Raw genomic sequence first — 15,386 nt, 5'->3', positions numbered from 1 at the left:
TAGTAGACATGTAGTAGTAGACATGGGAATGTGATGCAACTTCTTATTCTCTTCCATTCTCCTCAGCTAATGTAGACAATGTGGACCTAAATGTTTCTTCCCTTTCTGCCATGTTGTCCAATGCTTTCTACTGTAAGAAGTCACACTATGATGCCGCGACCACCTTCTTCTATCAGCTGGACTCCTGACGCTTCAATAACAGGGATTCTTGTTCTTTGGGACTTGTAGTTGCATCCTATATTTATTAACTTTTCAAGGTAAAAATGGCTCAATTGTTTTGTATTGTTGTGTTCATCCAAGTGCTGAAAAAAGTCACCCGACGTTAAAGTGTAGAGTGACTCGATAAACTGAAATAATTATCTTTGAGTATACCAGTTCATGCTGTAACCTAACTGTTGTGATCCAATGTTGATTTAATACAATATTACATTTAGCAGACGCTTTGGACAAAAAGCGTCTGCTAAATGACCTAAATGTAAATGTAATACATATTGTTAAAATCAATTGAATGTCTGTAGTTTGTGTCAATGTTTTATTTGGAGAAAAGAATTTACTTTATTTAGATCACTTTTCTAAACAAGAATACAAAGATTTTTTCCGTACTTGAACAGCAGATGAAACCAACAAAGCGATAGTATTGCATGTCAAAAAAGTCATTGTATAGTATGTCGAAAAGTCATACTATAGCATGTTGAAGTTATAAAAAAGTAAAAAAAAAAGTCATAGAATACTAATATTTTTAATGTTTCTAAATATTATTTTTCGACATGCTGTACTATGACTTTTTTCATACTAGGGGTGTGAATCTTTGGCTTCACTTCGGTTCGATTAACGATACAGTAGTTGGCGATTCGATTCAAGGACGATTTTTGTAACGATTCGATTCGATTCAGTAACTTGTAACCAAAATTCGATATCCATTAAATAAACATGCAATAATGTGAGTGAGTCTATCTGTATTCTTCTGAAAGGTGAAAAATAACATATTTATTCTATAAAAAAAATAGTCCTGTATATCATGCTGAATACAAAAATGGAATTAAACATTGCTCAGTTATTTTTAACATTTTCAGTAGACTACATGCTGGCAGGGGAGAGAGTGTCTTAAACGTATTAAAACATTAATCATAAGTAAGAATCATGATTCATCCGATTAAATGCATTTATATTGATTATTGGTGAAGCCAAAACGATTCATTCCATTTATTTTAGCAGATCGATTTAGTAGAACCTATAGGACTGACAATCGATTCATCGAATGAATCGTTACACCTCTAGTTCATACTATAAAAAAGTAATACAAAAGTGAGTAAAGCATGTTGAAAGAATATGCCTATTTATTCAACATTCTGCCGAATCTGAATTGCGTCCACATCTGAAATACACTGAAGTATATTTCAGATGTGGTTCATAGAAACACTGTAGAACGATTCATGCTTTGGGGGCAGTTATACTATACCTTTCATCAGCGAGCCCATCTGCTCCACTATCTAACGGTGACATGACGGTGCTCATCACTGCAACACCAAGAAACCATTTTTAAGGGTGCAATTTATGTCATGTTTTATTTCAATAAGTGGTTACAAAGGGTAGTGCACTCAAAACAGCATTGTTTTTACACAAATCTTAGGCAAATAAATACAAATGAAAGGCTAGCATTGCAGAGAATCAATACAACTTTATATCACCACAGAAACAAGATCCATATCCTAATACTCTTAAAAGTATGCTTCTTACACACCGTTTACCTTGATCTGATGTTACAGGGCGCAACAAACAATGTGCGGAACAAGCCATTCAACATAGCAAATTATTTTACACATAAATCCAAACAAGGCCCACCATTAAGCCTCCATTCCAAACACACACAAGCTAAAACACTTGGCTTTTTGCATTAAGGCATATGGCACATGCCTTGCATTTAGGCACTCTGCTAGGTACTGTCTTACAGATCCCATAGCTACATCTTGAAAGGTGGGATTTTTATCTGGAGCCTCTCTTCTACACAATTACTTTTTGATGAGTCAACGATTACCATTTCAGTCACATAAATCATGTCATTGCTGATTTGAGTAAATAGCTCTCTTAAGCATCCAACTAAAACTTTACATTTTTAATGTTTCTAAAGTTTAAACAAAACATATTCATCATTACAAACATTTCACATTCTTCACTTATTTTGCTCGCTTTAAGCCACAGTGCGAGCTATGACAGCCAGGTGGCGCTGTGCTTTGAGCAATAGTGCAAACGCTTTCAAACACTCAAGCCTCTCAGATCAACGTGAAATCTCATTCCTTCATAATTCCAGCATAGAAACGCTGTTGTGATGGATGCATCCCAAACCACACCGAATCGAATTATGCAGAATAGCAAAAAAGAGAGTGACCTATGAAAGACTGAAATTATCATCATCTAATAAGAGTCGCCGCTTGAATCAGAAGTTATGGATCGAGTTGAATTTGCTGAGGTTTTCTGAACCTCAGATCACTGTTCACACTAAATATTTAACTAAACTGTGGGGGGGGGGGGGGGGGGGTGTTCATCAGCCCGTGCAATCCGCGTGCACAGGTACATTCAAAGAATCATCCAGTGTCATCCTCTTCTCATTCCGCCGCTTTTACCTCCAGTAATGTTGGACCAACAGGACTGGGACGCTTACTACAGATAAAAAAAAAGAGAAGCAACAGCAATTATTACACATATTTAGACAAATTGTAAAAACCCCAACAGCAGAGAGAAAGAGGAACAAATGAACTGTGATGTTATGTTTTTTAAGAGAAGTAAGGCAGGCGGTTGTCCAACAGGTTACTTTGTTAACAGTCCAGGAAAGAAGAAAAGATTAGTAAGACATCTTCTGACAACGTTATCACAGATCACTCTTGTTCATTAAACATTTGGCATAAATGACTTTAAGTGTGCTTGGCGGTCCATCTTCTTACCGAGAGCGCTACATCCTCTCCGTGTTTTGGAGCCACATTGTTGGGAAAGTCTCTGCGAGAGCTGGAATATCGTAATCCAACAATGACTGGTCAACGTTACGTCTTATGCACGACCAGACAGACAAGAAGCGAGAGTTGCAGGAAGCCCAGGAGAAACACACTCTTCACCCACAAGACGACACCCCACCCATCCCCGAAGAAAAACCTCACACACCAACCTGTGATCCACCTCTCCTTACACACAGAATATCAGCATTTGTGTGGGTGTTACTTTGAGATGCTAAACACTACCCGTTCACTTCAGAGAGCAGAGATCAACAGGTCACAATAGCATCATCAAAGACCCCCAAGCTCAAATAACTGTGTGACATCCATTAGGATAACCAACCATACTGTGGCAGACATTATCCGAATCAGTTGGCTCAGGGGCACTTTGGTTCACGCTTAAACACTTTTGAAGGAGTGGTGACAGGTTTTTTTCCATTCTGAAAGCACTACACAAACAACCCCACAGGAATAAAAAGCCGTTTCCTCAAAAATACAACACCAGCAACCAATACTTCCTATTTTGCAAAAATAAATTGGCAAATAAAAAGAAAGAAAGAGAAGCTTGGGGTTGGTTTGCAATCCTCAACCTCTGTCAGCGCCCCATGAGGCGTTCGGGGAAGAGCTCTTTCCACCGAGTGGCCTGGGGGTCAGAAAAGCCTTACAAACACACACAACTTCAACATGCAACACTTAATAACGCGACAGATATGAGTATGAAAGTGCTGCTGGATATAAAAGTTTGGAAAAGCGTGGACAGGAATCAAGCACCCCATCATTTCAGGGGTTAGACAGCATAGCTGAATAAAAGCAACATTTTACCGTCGTTTTGCCTTGATGAGTGCTGGAACTCCACAGAAATAGCATCCGCAGATAGCGAGGACACTACCAATGAGGACTATTTTGATGAGGGGAAAAAATGGAGACATTGGAAGATGATGGGCCATGAGACCAACAAACGTAGTGCCATTTGATTGCCGGATGTTAGAATGCCAAATTCAATGCTGACAGCTGAATGTGTCATTATGTTATTCGTTATGTTGTTATTATTATTAAGAACACAATGCCCTCTCCAGAACTCCATGGTCGACGCTATTGTAATATCACCATGTCGTTCTTCACAGGCCATCACGACCTTATTTGGGTTAACATAGCCTCTTAACATTCTGCATCTACTGTTCAAGGATGAAGGTGAAAACTTACTCGTCAAACCGATACCCAAACCGATGGCCCTGCCATTTCCATTATTGCCTGTAAAAAACAAAACAATAAATAAGGACATAATTGTGTGAATGCTCATCTGCTACTGTTAAAAAATAAATGAATCCAATAAATGAGAGATTTGATGACTTACCAGGTGGATCAGTCGGGTCAGGAACTGAAAAACATCATTTATTTTATTATCAAGTCCATGTACGGTATCTTACACAGACATAACAAGGTATCAGCAATGTTTGGAGTAAACATTAAGGGGAAGGACATTGCAATGACATTAAGTGTTGCCATGGCTGACATTTAAGACAAGTGTGACTGGGTGACCGCTCTAAACAAATTGAGAGAATTCTATCATCACTGTTGAGTCAAGAAAATCAACAATATATGCATGATTAATGCAATTATTTGGAATTTGTTTCATTAAGACCTACATTTCTTTAATAGTTAATGTTTTATTAATCGGCTGGCTCATTGTTTAAGCCATCTGGAGCCTGTTTAGGGTTTGGAAATTCTGAGGAATAGTTTGAGGTGGAACTTTTTTATGGGAATTATTGAGAAGCAGTAGAAATAAAATGGAAATATAGGGATTATTTATTTGTTAGATATAGGGTTTGTATTTACTAAGTCACATAGATAATGGATAGAAACTAATTTACAATTCCATAAGCAGATATAATCTGGGATATTTCTGCAAGGATTACAAGCAGCTATTTAAAAAAAGGCTTGTTTAAAGGAATTCAATCAAACTGTAACAATACACCATCAACTAGGAGCATTAAACCGTCATACCTAAAGTGCCTGTGAAACAGAAGTCAGAGCATCTTTAGCTCCCAATACAGTATTTTAATTAAATATTCACACTTTACCTATTGGTTTCTTTGTGGAAGAAGACTGTGTGGTGGTGGTGGTGGTGGTGGTGGTGGTGGTGGTCGGTTTAGTTGTGGGCGTCATTTCTGTAAAAACATACATAAGAACATGGTATAAAAAACCATATTTCCATCATGGTCAAACATAACAGATGGACTTTTCTTTACAGACCAAGCGGTGATTTTCATTTGTGACTTACTTTGACATACTGGAAGTCCGGGTGACCACTGACTGTTAATCCCACACGTTTGGGTTCCCACTCCTATCATAGTATACCCACGTCTGCACTCGAAGGTCACCGTAGACTTGTATTTATGGGGGGGTCGAGAACCCACAACAAAGTCCCCATTTTTAATAACAGGATCTTCACATTCAACCACTGCAGACAAAGACAAATGCAATTGAGAGCGTGCAAGAGATTCGGAGTATGCAAGTCTTACACACTGGTTGAAAAAAAAACACACAAAAATAAATGTACACACTTACCGAGACATGCTGGAGGAGCAGGCGTGAACGTTCCATTCTCTGAACACGACAACGATTTGGACCCAGACAGTGTGTAATCCTTTCGACAACTGTACTGTACAGCTTCTCTGTAGCCATAGGTCTCTTTCTCTGGGTCAAACGTGCCATCGGTTACCGTAGGAGGAGGTTTACAGGTAACCACTGAAAAATAAAAGCCACATCTATTAGAATGGAAATCAACACACAATTCTTATTTAGTCCTTCTAATGAGAAACAGATTACTAACCTTCACACTTAGGCAACCTGCCCAGCCACCCTTGTGCTCCACAGAGAATTTGACCTTTGCCAACCAATGTGAAACTAATTGGGGAATAAAAAAAAAAATAATGAATATATATATATATATATATATATATATATATATATATATATAGAGAGAGAGAGAGAGTTTGACTTTGGACAACAAATACTGAATAATTCATTCTTAAGCATGCTTTTTCATCTACGCTGCATCTTTTCCATCAGCACTCTCACCATAAGGCATTTGGGGCAGAGCTCTCTCTGCTGTGGTTTGAGGTCTTATTAGAGCAGGGCTTCCTGAACACCTACATGTACTAGAATAGCTAATGGGAGTTTTTAAGGGTTAAATCATTACTAACCCAGGGTTGCAAGTCACCACTAGTTTATCGCCGAACTCATTCCCTTCAGGGTAATCAACCTGCCCATTTGGCACGTCTTCGGCAGCGCCACAGCTACGTCCTGAAAAACAAACCCTCGTGAAAATGAATGGATATTGTTATGCACAAATGATTCAGCCAGAAGTCAACCAGTTTAAGAGAAAACTGCTGCCATCGGGAATATGAATGTACATATTAAGTGCTCATATTCACTCTGGCATGTCAGACTCAGGGAACTCCAGCTGCCATTGGAACATGTTATGGATGGAGACCCTCCTGCAGACTGGTAGCCAACGTTACATTCAAAAGAAGCCACGGCCCCATCCGGGAAACTTTGGGGAAGAATGCCCTTATATCCCATGTTGTCTCCTCCTACAGGTGTGGGACAGTCTAGAGCTGTGATGACAAAACAAAGAGGCACACAAAGCGTAAGGACACCAGCTTGTGTATAATCACACAGGGTTTTCCACAAGCGTATCCACACTGCCACTTACCTTGAGTTGTAATGGCAAGGACAAGACTGCTCAGTAGCAGGAAGTACGTGACAGCCATGATCTGGCAGGTCTGATTAAAGCCGAAGAGCCTTCTGGCAAAGACAAACACAAACGTGAGAAAGATAGTCAACGTATTCTTGAATGCGTACAGTTTTTGGCTTTATACTTGACTTTCCTTATGTGCCTAGGTCACATTACTGTGTCTATAGGCCCTTTATTTATTTATGAGCACACGATTATTTCTCTGTCTTTCTTTCCTCCCTTCCTGCAGCTGGGATTACTGCAGTATTCTGATTTCCAGATATTTACGAGCAAATATAAATAAATGCTAACGTGGTCACAAACTACGGATAGCCTACAGATCACATCTAACAGGATGTAACTGTTTCTATGACTTCCTGTCAATTCTTTGATGGAAACTGTGACTGGATCGCCGTTTTAATGACAGTGCCTCCTGCTCTCGTCCACTTTCCAGGCGAGGCTCCAACTAACCTAATAATGACCTGACCAGGGGTGTATTCCAGAAAGCAGGTTCAAGAAACTCTGAACCTAACCCTGAACTCCGAGTTGACCAACCCTGAGATGGGCAACTCAGAGTTCTTGGTTCTGCATTACTCTAATCAACACTCAATATGTTAACTCCAAGTTATGCTGTACAAAGCCATCGTCAATGGAGCTCCGATAATATTATTCACCATGGCAACCAGAGGAGAGTTAGAGATATTACTTTGTGTTTGTGGAGAAAATCAGCAGTAAAAAGAAATAAACGGTAATTTATTACTACTAAGTAATCAAGATCCTCCCCGGACAGGAAGCTGCTAGAATCTCTGTTGCTTCCGTGTCTTTGGGAAAGGACTTCCTGTTTCTCCACAGCTGGTTCAGATCCAGGAAAAGGGCAGAGACAGGAAAAAAAAAAACTAACAACCAGCGAGCAGGTTAGGTTCACGGAGTCCGTTACCATGGTAACTGGCCTAAATATTGAAATCTCTCAACAGTCAGTTTTGATCAACGAGATATATTTAATTGTTAATTGAAAGTCTGTTGTGAACCATTGCGCAGCGGTTTGGAAGTTTACACACGTCGTTTTGAAAATACTCATCATCGTCATTTGAGAATTGGGCCAAAACAACAGAGAAAAACGTCGTAAACGTCTCCGTTTTAGAAGTTCACCTCGTCGATAACAGCGAGTCACTTTACATATATCGATCTCAAACACCAATATAGATGCAGTCTAGGTTAAAATACCCGATATCAAACATAGCGATGAAGATTTGCATAGTCGCTTCCTTCGTCGCCGAATAAAGAAAACGCCGAACTCCATTCGAAATATCTCAATATCAGGCGATTACCGAGCCAGTGCCGGTGTCCGTCATCTGACCGAGCCGTTCCACAGCTTCGACCAAACCGATCATATATACAACATGCACTTCTCAGCCCGTAAACGACTCGAGTACGTTGCTCCGTCCGCTGTCCTCCATTAGAACAACAGTGGGCGGCAACGCATCACAGTTAAACGGCGTAAAGCCCGACTCTAACTTCCACGTATGTGGGATCTACGCCGACGTTACCGGCAAACGCCGCGGGGGTGACCAACGTATTAAACCCAGTTCAACTGAGTGCTTGTGTTCGCTTATTATCAACATATTACGACATCGGCGACAACAGTTCCCGTACCGCGAGGCTGTTGGGCTAGCTAGCAGTTAGCTACCGTAACATCCACAGACGTCAGTGATAGGTCGTGTCTTCGGTCAGGTCTGCTAGTGCCGTCGGTTAAAACATCGGGTATCCGGGTTTGACTTACCCGAGGAGATGTAACGAGCCTCTGGCAGCAGCGGCTCCTCCACGATAGAAGCTTCCGTTAACGTCTTTGACGTCTGGGCGACTACCGGAAACAGGCGCGGCCTTGTAAACAGTGACGCAATTGATCTCTGGACCGCAACTAAAAACCGCATTAACCCCATTTAAACTTGAATATTCACGGATAAAAATTTAAAAAACACCTTACTTTATTAAATTGCTCTAATTATTGATGTGTACATTAATGTTGTAGCTGGTAAAGGTGGAGCTAAGTTGAACTAGTCTAAGGTAGGGAGGGATACTAAAGAGAGGCGACCAGGTACATTATTAGGAATGTATTTTTTTTTATTTTAATTTATATTATGTATTCATGTTCTGAATCTGCAAAGCACGTAGTAACTAAAGTTTGGGAAGTAAATGTAGAGTAGCAAAAGGTCAAATATATTTCCCTCTAACATAAAGTGGAGTCTAGTGGCATGGAATGGAAATACATAAGGAAAGTACATGTACCGTAATATTGTACTGAAGCACAGTACTCTGGTAAATGTATACTTAGTGATGGATGGATGGTCTCATATATTCTAACTACTTCGACCTCTCCTTTAAACAACACACAAGTATGAGCAGTGTTTCCTCCCCGGGGCCAGTCATAATTTGACATAATGTGGGTAACGATGATGTCATTGACTCTGCCCGGCAGGGTCAATATGAGGAAGTGATGTACTTCCTGAGCTCAAGATATTGTTCCTTTTATAAAATGTGTCTCTTTCATTATTTTTCTAAATCACATAGCCCATTACACCCTTTCATGTCACTTCCAAGCTCTTAAAAATGACACAGGATTTACGTACGGAGGTTTTGTAATATCATTGTTTTCTTCCATGCCATAAAACACCTCACTGATGATTCATTGTTTGTGCAAGTGATTAGCTTCCAACTATGTTGGCTGAGGAATTTGAATATTCTGAAGAAACTACATGAGTTTTATTTAGATTTATAAATACAAACACAGTCCTTCATCAACACAAATCCAACATACACAGAGTTTGTGCTACAGGGTGGGCTTCGTTTGGACCAGTGCTGTTTGTGGTCGAGAACTGTGGGTTTGCCTTTCCTGTAACACACCATGTGTTTCCTCATGTTCTATTGAATGAGAGGTTTAAATAGAAGAATGGAATGAAAATAAACTGCATGATAACAGCATTTGCTTGATCTGATCGAAGTAAATTGATGTTCTAACGAATGAAGAATGTTCACAGACTTGTTTCTTTTGTCATCATAAATCATAGAGTATTACTTTATTAAAAAGTTTTTTAAAAAGACATCACACATACAAATTACAAAGATGATCAGTTTGATAAATGCTGCAATGAGACTCTCTGATAAACATGCTGACGCACTTTGTGACCCAAACTCTTCACATGTTATCAAACCCTCTTGGTTAAACAAAACCGCAAACCAATGTCACAGATATGACTCCCAAAGAACCATAAATGAAGGTCACTGAGCCAACTGGGGCACTGGCCTAACTCTTTTCCTCCTCTTCCTCTTCCTCTCTGCATTTGTACATTTCATTACTATGCACAGAAATAACAGTAAGGATGCAAAACAACCCCAGCGCAGCAACGTATACCAAAATGGCAACCCTGTCCATGCCCTGTGAACAAACAAAAAAGACAAATAGATTTGATTAATGACTGTTTTTCAAACCACCAATATGCTGTGGGTCCATTTTAAGATATAAAAGTCTGGTCTAACCTGCTGAAAAGCAGCCGTTGGTCACTTTGATTGTCGGAGTGGATTTCCACGGTGGTTTGGCACGTCGTCAGAGGTGGACTTTTGGCCGTGGTGCTGCTCATTCTGTCATCACAGTCATACACGGGTTGGCCTGCCGGTCATAACGACATCACGATGGCATTCTTTTATGAGCTTGTACTTTGTGCAATAAATATTTCACAACAGCCTTAAAACAAATCAGACGTTATCGGTCCAATCTATAAAACTTATGTGTTTATGATTTTTTTTACAGTCCCTCTTGCCTTTGAACACTGGTGCAGTGTACTGTGTTTTCTGGATCAGATGGGAGTTGATAAGGGAAAAGGTTGTTGTGCACTGCTGTGAGCCACAGCGTCATTTTACTTAATATGGCCACTAGAGGTCGCCGAAGTTCAATCCTACACACTGGGGCTAAAAACAATATACACTACACACAACCATAATATTTTAAAAACAATGATAACAAAGATTCATAATCAGGAGTTATATCAGCAATCAATGTCACAATCCTAAAATGTTGCATAAAAGGTAAATTGGGCTTTTTCTTCAATTAATGGATGGGTGGAGTTCTTTTTGTTTTGTTTTATTTTGGCCTTCATGACAGTTATTTCCAGCTATGAGTGAAGTAAGGCTATATTTGCAACCATCACCATTTACTTACCCTTACATCAGAACCATGAGGAAAAAAGAGAAGTGTGAAATGTGTATTTGCAAAGAGGAAACAGAACCACACCTTAGAACTCGCTGGGGGCATTTTCATATTCAAGGCCACAGAAAATCAGACCTACAGTATAGGGACTTATTAGTCTTGACTTGAATATCTCGACGAAATAAAACCTTTTTAACCCAGTTTCGTCCAGATTTCTGCTCTTGAAATTTATGCAAATCAGCACACATATAAGATGATGCCTAATTTTCAGGAAACTTCACAAAATAATTGTCTTAATGAAAGTTTCATTGTGACATTTAAATTCAACAGTCACATTAAATGTGTCTTTCCCTTAATGTTCATGAACTTTAATACGCAATAGATTTAAAACAATTCTGAAAGATTCTTTCCTGTGAATGATTTAAAATATTAAAGTATTTTTGTTGCATTTGTACTTACTGTATGATGATAATAGTTTTGAATTCAAATAAGTGCTGCTATAAAACTATGTTTTTGACTATGATGGATCATAGCATTTAAATTAATTCTGCATGTGTTGTGAATGCATTTCGAAGGTATGGAAAACAAAAATAAACAGACATAAAGTCCTTGCTTTGGCGAGAAGACAAAATCCCAGCTGTTTCTTACCCTGCATGTTAACCACATAGATACAGCTGCTGTCCGCAGGCATCAGAACCTGCACAGAGAGGATATCACTCCCCTGACTGCTTACGTCATTACTGGCAGTACAGTAATAATCGCTCCCCTTGTGCACTGTGCCACATTGTAGGCTTAAGTCTGACGAGTGGTGAAGAAAACGTTCCTCGTCCCCTGTGTGTTGGTACCAGGTGTAACGAACGTCCGTGCCCTTTGTACAACCGCAGCGCACTATCAGCGGCTTCCCCCAACAGGTTGGCCTGTCCGCCAGCGAGCTCAAGGGCCAAAGCCTGGGTCTGGACACCGGAACTAGCACAAAGAAGAAAGCAAAATCTTTGAATGCATCTCTGTCTAAAAGCAGTCAATACATGTTTCTGACAACTCTGGCACTCTCTCTAACATGTCAAATAGCAACGCTTGGTCAGTCACTGTCCGGGGGGGATATTATCTTCAATATCTGTTCCGGCTCTTCGCAGGCACCTCATGTCATCAATATCACTGATGCTAGTACCCAGGATGTTCTGGCTGGCTTTATTTACCTGCTGTCAGGATGCTGCTTTCTATTGCTCTTCTGTAAACGTTAACTCGACACTCCTTAAAGTCCCAGTCGGCAACATTTTTTTGATCATATTCACCGAAGCCGACACTCTGCTCCGATAGAACAACACAAATCATCCGGTTTTAGAAAAAGAGCGCGCCTCTACGTGCACGTAGAGCCTGTTGTTTGTTTTGCAAAAAATCTAAACGTCCTGTCCAATCAGCACGCAGGGCTGTGTTCATGCACACACAGAGCCCCTCTTCCTTGGGTCGTACTACTATCACAGGGGGGAGGTGGAGGGAAGTAGCAACAAGCTTCCAATTCCTTGGTTATAAACCGAAATGAGGAGGTCGAAAACAACCAAGGAAAAGAAAACACCGGTGGAAAAGAAGGAAGAAAAGAAAGATGGCGGACCCGTGTTTCAAAGGTGGCGTGATCTAAGGGATTTCAAAGGGTACGAAGTCAAGGGGAAGGAGCTCGGTGGTCGTGGGGGAGGAGCCCGGTGGTCGTGGGGGAGGAGCTCGGTGGTTGTGGGGGAGGAGCGTGAGAATTGTAAACATTCAAAATCTGACAGAGTGCCCTCGATTCGCCGGGCTTGCCGACTGGGACTTTAAGTTTCCTTTAAAAATGCAGCCGGTTATGAGCTAGTCACGTTACTTGTGTCACACTTATTTGCCACGTTTCCTTAGTCAGTCAAGTCAACCTCAACCACCTCTTTGTGGTTTTGATGGAAGTTTTTTTTGCATGTACGTAATCAGGTGGAAACTGACAAGCCGTCCTTGACAGGTCCAAAACTGGTGCCAAAAGGGAGCCTTGAGGGTCAGTTTGAAGCTCAGAGGCTTTGACGAGTGAGGAGGGAGAATGTGTCATGTCAGATATTGTGATTGTGTTTACACTTACCTTCAGTGATAACCACATTGACCTTCGTCATGATGTCACTGGACATTTTGTCAATCCCGACCCAGTATACTCCAGTGTCGTCAAATTGAAGATTGGTCACTTTAACCAGCAGCCCTCGTCTTCCCGCATCTATTATGTGAGACCTGTGAGTGTTTTTAATACCATCCGAATCTACCAAAATCTCACAGGTGCTTCTATAGTCCCCTCGACACCAGTACTTTTTACTGAACCGGAATCGGTTCGTGTTATACGTGCAGAGAAGGACGAGTTCACCTCCAATATGTGCATTGATGCTCCTTTCACACTGTAGCTGAAGACTGGCTGAAAGACAAGAGCCCGTAAGAATGAAGCAGTTGTTTCAGCTTTGTTCACAATGTATTCGACTTTCAACGGGACGCAATTCAGGTTCCTGTTTTCACCTGATTTTGGATATTAACCATGTCAACTTATGAAAAATGGGTCACATAATGGGAAATTCAAAGTGCATGTGGATGGATATATATATATATACAGCATAAATATATACAGTATATATACAGTATATATATACAGTATATATATATACTGTGTATATATATATACTGTATATATATGTATATATATATATATTTATATATATTTATATATATATATATACAGTATATATACAGTATATATATATACTGTATATATATATATACAGTATATATATACTGTATATATATATTTATATATATATATATATATATACATATATATATACAGTTATACACTGTATATATATACACAGTATATATATATGTATATGTATATGTATATGTATATGTGTATAATCATTTGCAAATGTCTTGTCTTTTATAGAGCCAAACAAATGTTATGCATGAATACATTTTCACCTGGGTAATTGCGACACATAATGTAATTGCACCTGCCATGATGTCAAAAGTGATCACTGACTCATTTAAATATGAATAAACAGAGGATTGTGTCTGAAAACAAAATATTCCAATTTTATATATATATATATATATATATATATATATATGTACACTTACATAAATGTGAATTTTTAAAATCTATTAATTTTCCAGTTACTAATAGATTTGGATTATTTAAAAAACAGTTACTACTAAACTTTGTTACAATGATATTTAAAAATGTAATAATATTTTTTTCATTTTCCAAACGGCATAGACCTTAGTCTATGTTAGAATAAATAAAAGGAGTTTAACAATCATTAATACAAGGTTGTAAATGGCAATGCACTCACCATGAAAAAGCAAAACCATACACAGTGTCCTCATCTTGATGTTTAAAGTAAAGAGCGTGGAATCTTTGAAACTAAAACCAACACTCAGGAAGCTGTAGAGGTGGACTGTGGTGATCGCAGCTTCCTGTTGGTGCATTGTGGGTTACATACATGCTTATGTGTGCTTCTATGCCCTGAACATACACCGGTGCAACAAAAACACACAACCTTAACCAACACAAGCTGCTGGGAAGAAAGAGACACACAATGATTAAGCACTTAAATAAGCCCAGTTTACTCAGTTTAAGGCCGTTTCCTGACTTTGTTCCTAACTTTGCCCTTTGACCCCTGAGCCAGTAAGTCAAACCAGCCATACAACCAAGAGTCTGGGATATTTTGACAGTGCAATTCCATGAACCACTGTGTAAATTGAACATGTCACTTCAGAATATGCATCGCGTTGATTAACCACAGAGCCACTAGATGGCACCATGATACTGATGTAGTGTGCAACGCGTCTTCATTATGTCAACTACGCCACAGTTCGACTACACCTCCTCTCACACTGCTGAGCCTGTTTCTCGGTACGTTTTTTCATATCATTTTGATACCGGTATCTTCAGCTTCTTAACATTATGACAGCGGTGTTCATGTAAATATATATGTTCCATTATTCGTATTCATATCCGCCTTGCTCTGTGTAATAAGGGGAAGTCTTGTGCATGTGACTGAATGTCCATAGTTCCTTGCAACAGTGCTCCTCTCATTGCTCTTTAGAGACTATGATTAAATACAGCTGACCAACTAAACAAATTACAGTAAGTTTTATAGTAAAAGTTGGCTTTGATATTATTCCATCTAATAAACTGTGCGGTGGTTTATCAAAACATTTGACTAAAGCATAAATATAGACTTGGAGCACCAGTTGATTGTGAACCTGATACAAACGATATAGCGAATGTGTGTTTCCGAAAACCTCATGTGCTATAGAAATGTACTTTCTTTGAAAATAACTATGCAAACGAGTCTGGAAGTCTGTCTTAAAAGATAACAACGCAAATGTCAACGCAAGATGGAAATTATGAGTCTAATATTACGATGTCACAAACAGAATAGATAGAAATAGTCCACAAGCCAAT

The 15,386-nt window shown here is 39.4% G+C and overlaps 2 protein-coding genes across 8 annotated transcripts; both read right to left on the bottom strand.

Annotated features, from left to right (window-relative positions):
* Window positions 1-1,546: 1,546 nt before the first annotated feature.
* Window positions 1,547-8,433, bottom strand: LOC311017274 (membrane cofactor protein-like). 6 transcript variants are annotated; one of them, XM_084015517.1, is made up of 13 exons: window positions 8,411-8,433; window positions 6,703-6,791; window positions 6,422-6,604; window positions 6,191-6,290; window positions 5,818-5,891; window positions 5,553-5,732; window positions 5,266-5,445; window positions 5,066-5,152; window positions 4,339-4,362; window positions 4,188-4,235; window positions 3,807-3,882; window positions 2,940-3,000; window positions 1,547-2,658 (listed from the first exon to the last, which is right to left on the bottom strand). In XM_084015517.1, exons 1-13 carry the CDS (start codon window positions 8,416-8,418, stop codon window positions 2,656-2,658), a joined length of 1,113 nt encoding a protein of 370 aa, XP_083871643.1. In that variant the 5' UTR covers window positions 8,419-8,433; the 3' UTR covers window positions 1,547-2,655. The 6 variants fall into 6 exon arrangements, with proteins under 6 accessions (XP_083871643.1, XP_083871644.1, XP_083871647.1 ...); XM_084015518.1 differs by lacking the exon at window positions 2,940-3,000; XM_084015516.1 differs by lacking the exon at window positions 1,547-2,658 and having other exon boundaries at window positions 2,892-3,000.
* A 1,337-nt stretch (window positions 8,434-9,770) lies between these two features.
* On the bottom strand, window positions 9,771-14,351 carry LOC311017044 (uncharacterized protein). 2 transcript variants are annotated; one of them, XM_084015158.1, is made up of 6 exons: window positions 14,269-14,291; window positions 13,293-13,340; window positions 13,020-13,162; window positions 11,573-11,890; window positions 10,258-10,387; window positions 9,771-10,156 (listed from the first exon to the last, which is right to left on the bottom strand). In XM_084015158.1, exons 3-6 carry the CDS (start codon window positions 13,063-13,065, stop codon window positions 10,000-10,002), a joined length of 651 nt encoding a protein of 216 aa, XP_083871284.1. In that variant the 5' UTR covers window positions 13,066-13,162; window positions 13,293-13,340; window positions 14,269-14,291; the 3' UTR covers window positions 9,771-9,999. The 2 variants fall into 2 exon arrangements, with proteins under 2 accessions (XP_083871284.1, XP_083871283.1); XM_084015157.1 differs by having other exon boundaries at window positions 13,020-13,340; window positions 14,269-14,351.
* Window positions 14,352-15,386: the final 1,035 nt, after the last annotated feature.

The sequence above is a fragment of the Eutrigla gurnardus genome (assembly GCF_963514095.1).
Source record: "Eutrigla gurnardus genome assembly, chromosome: 8".
Lineage (NCBI taxonomy): Eukaryota > Metazoa > Chordata > Actinopteri > Perciformes > Triglidae > Eutrigla > Eutrigla gurnardus.
The sequence above is the reverse complement of the archived record's forward strand: the minus strand, read 5'-3'. Positions and strand labels throughout refer to the sequence as shown.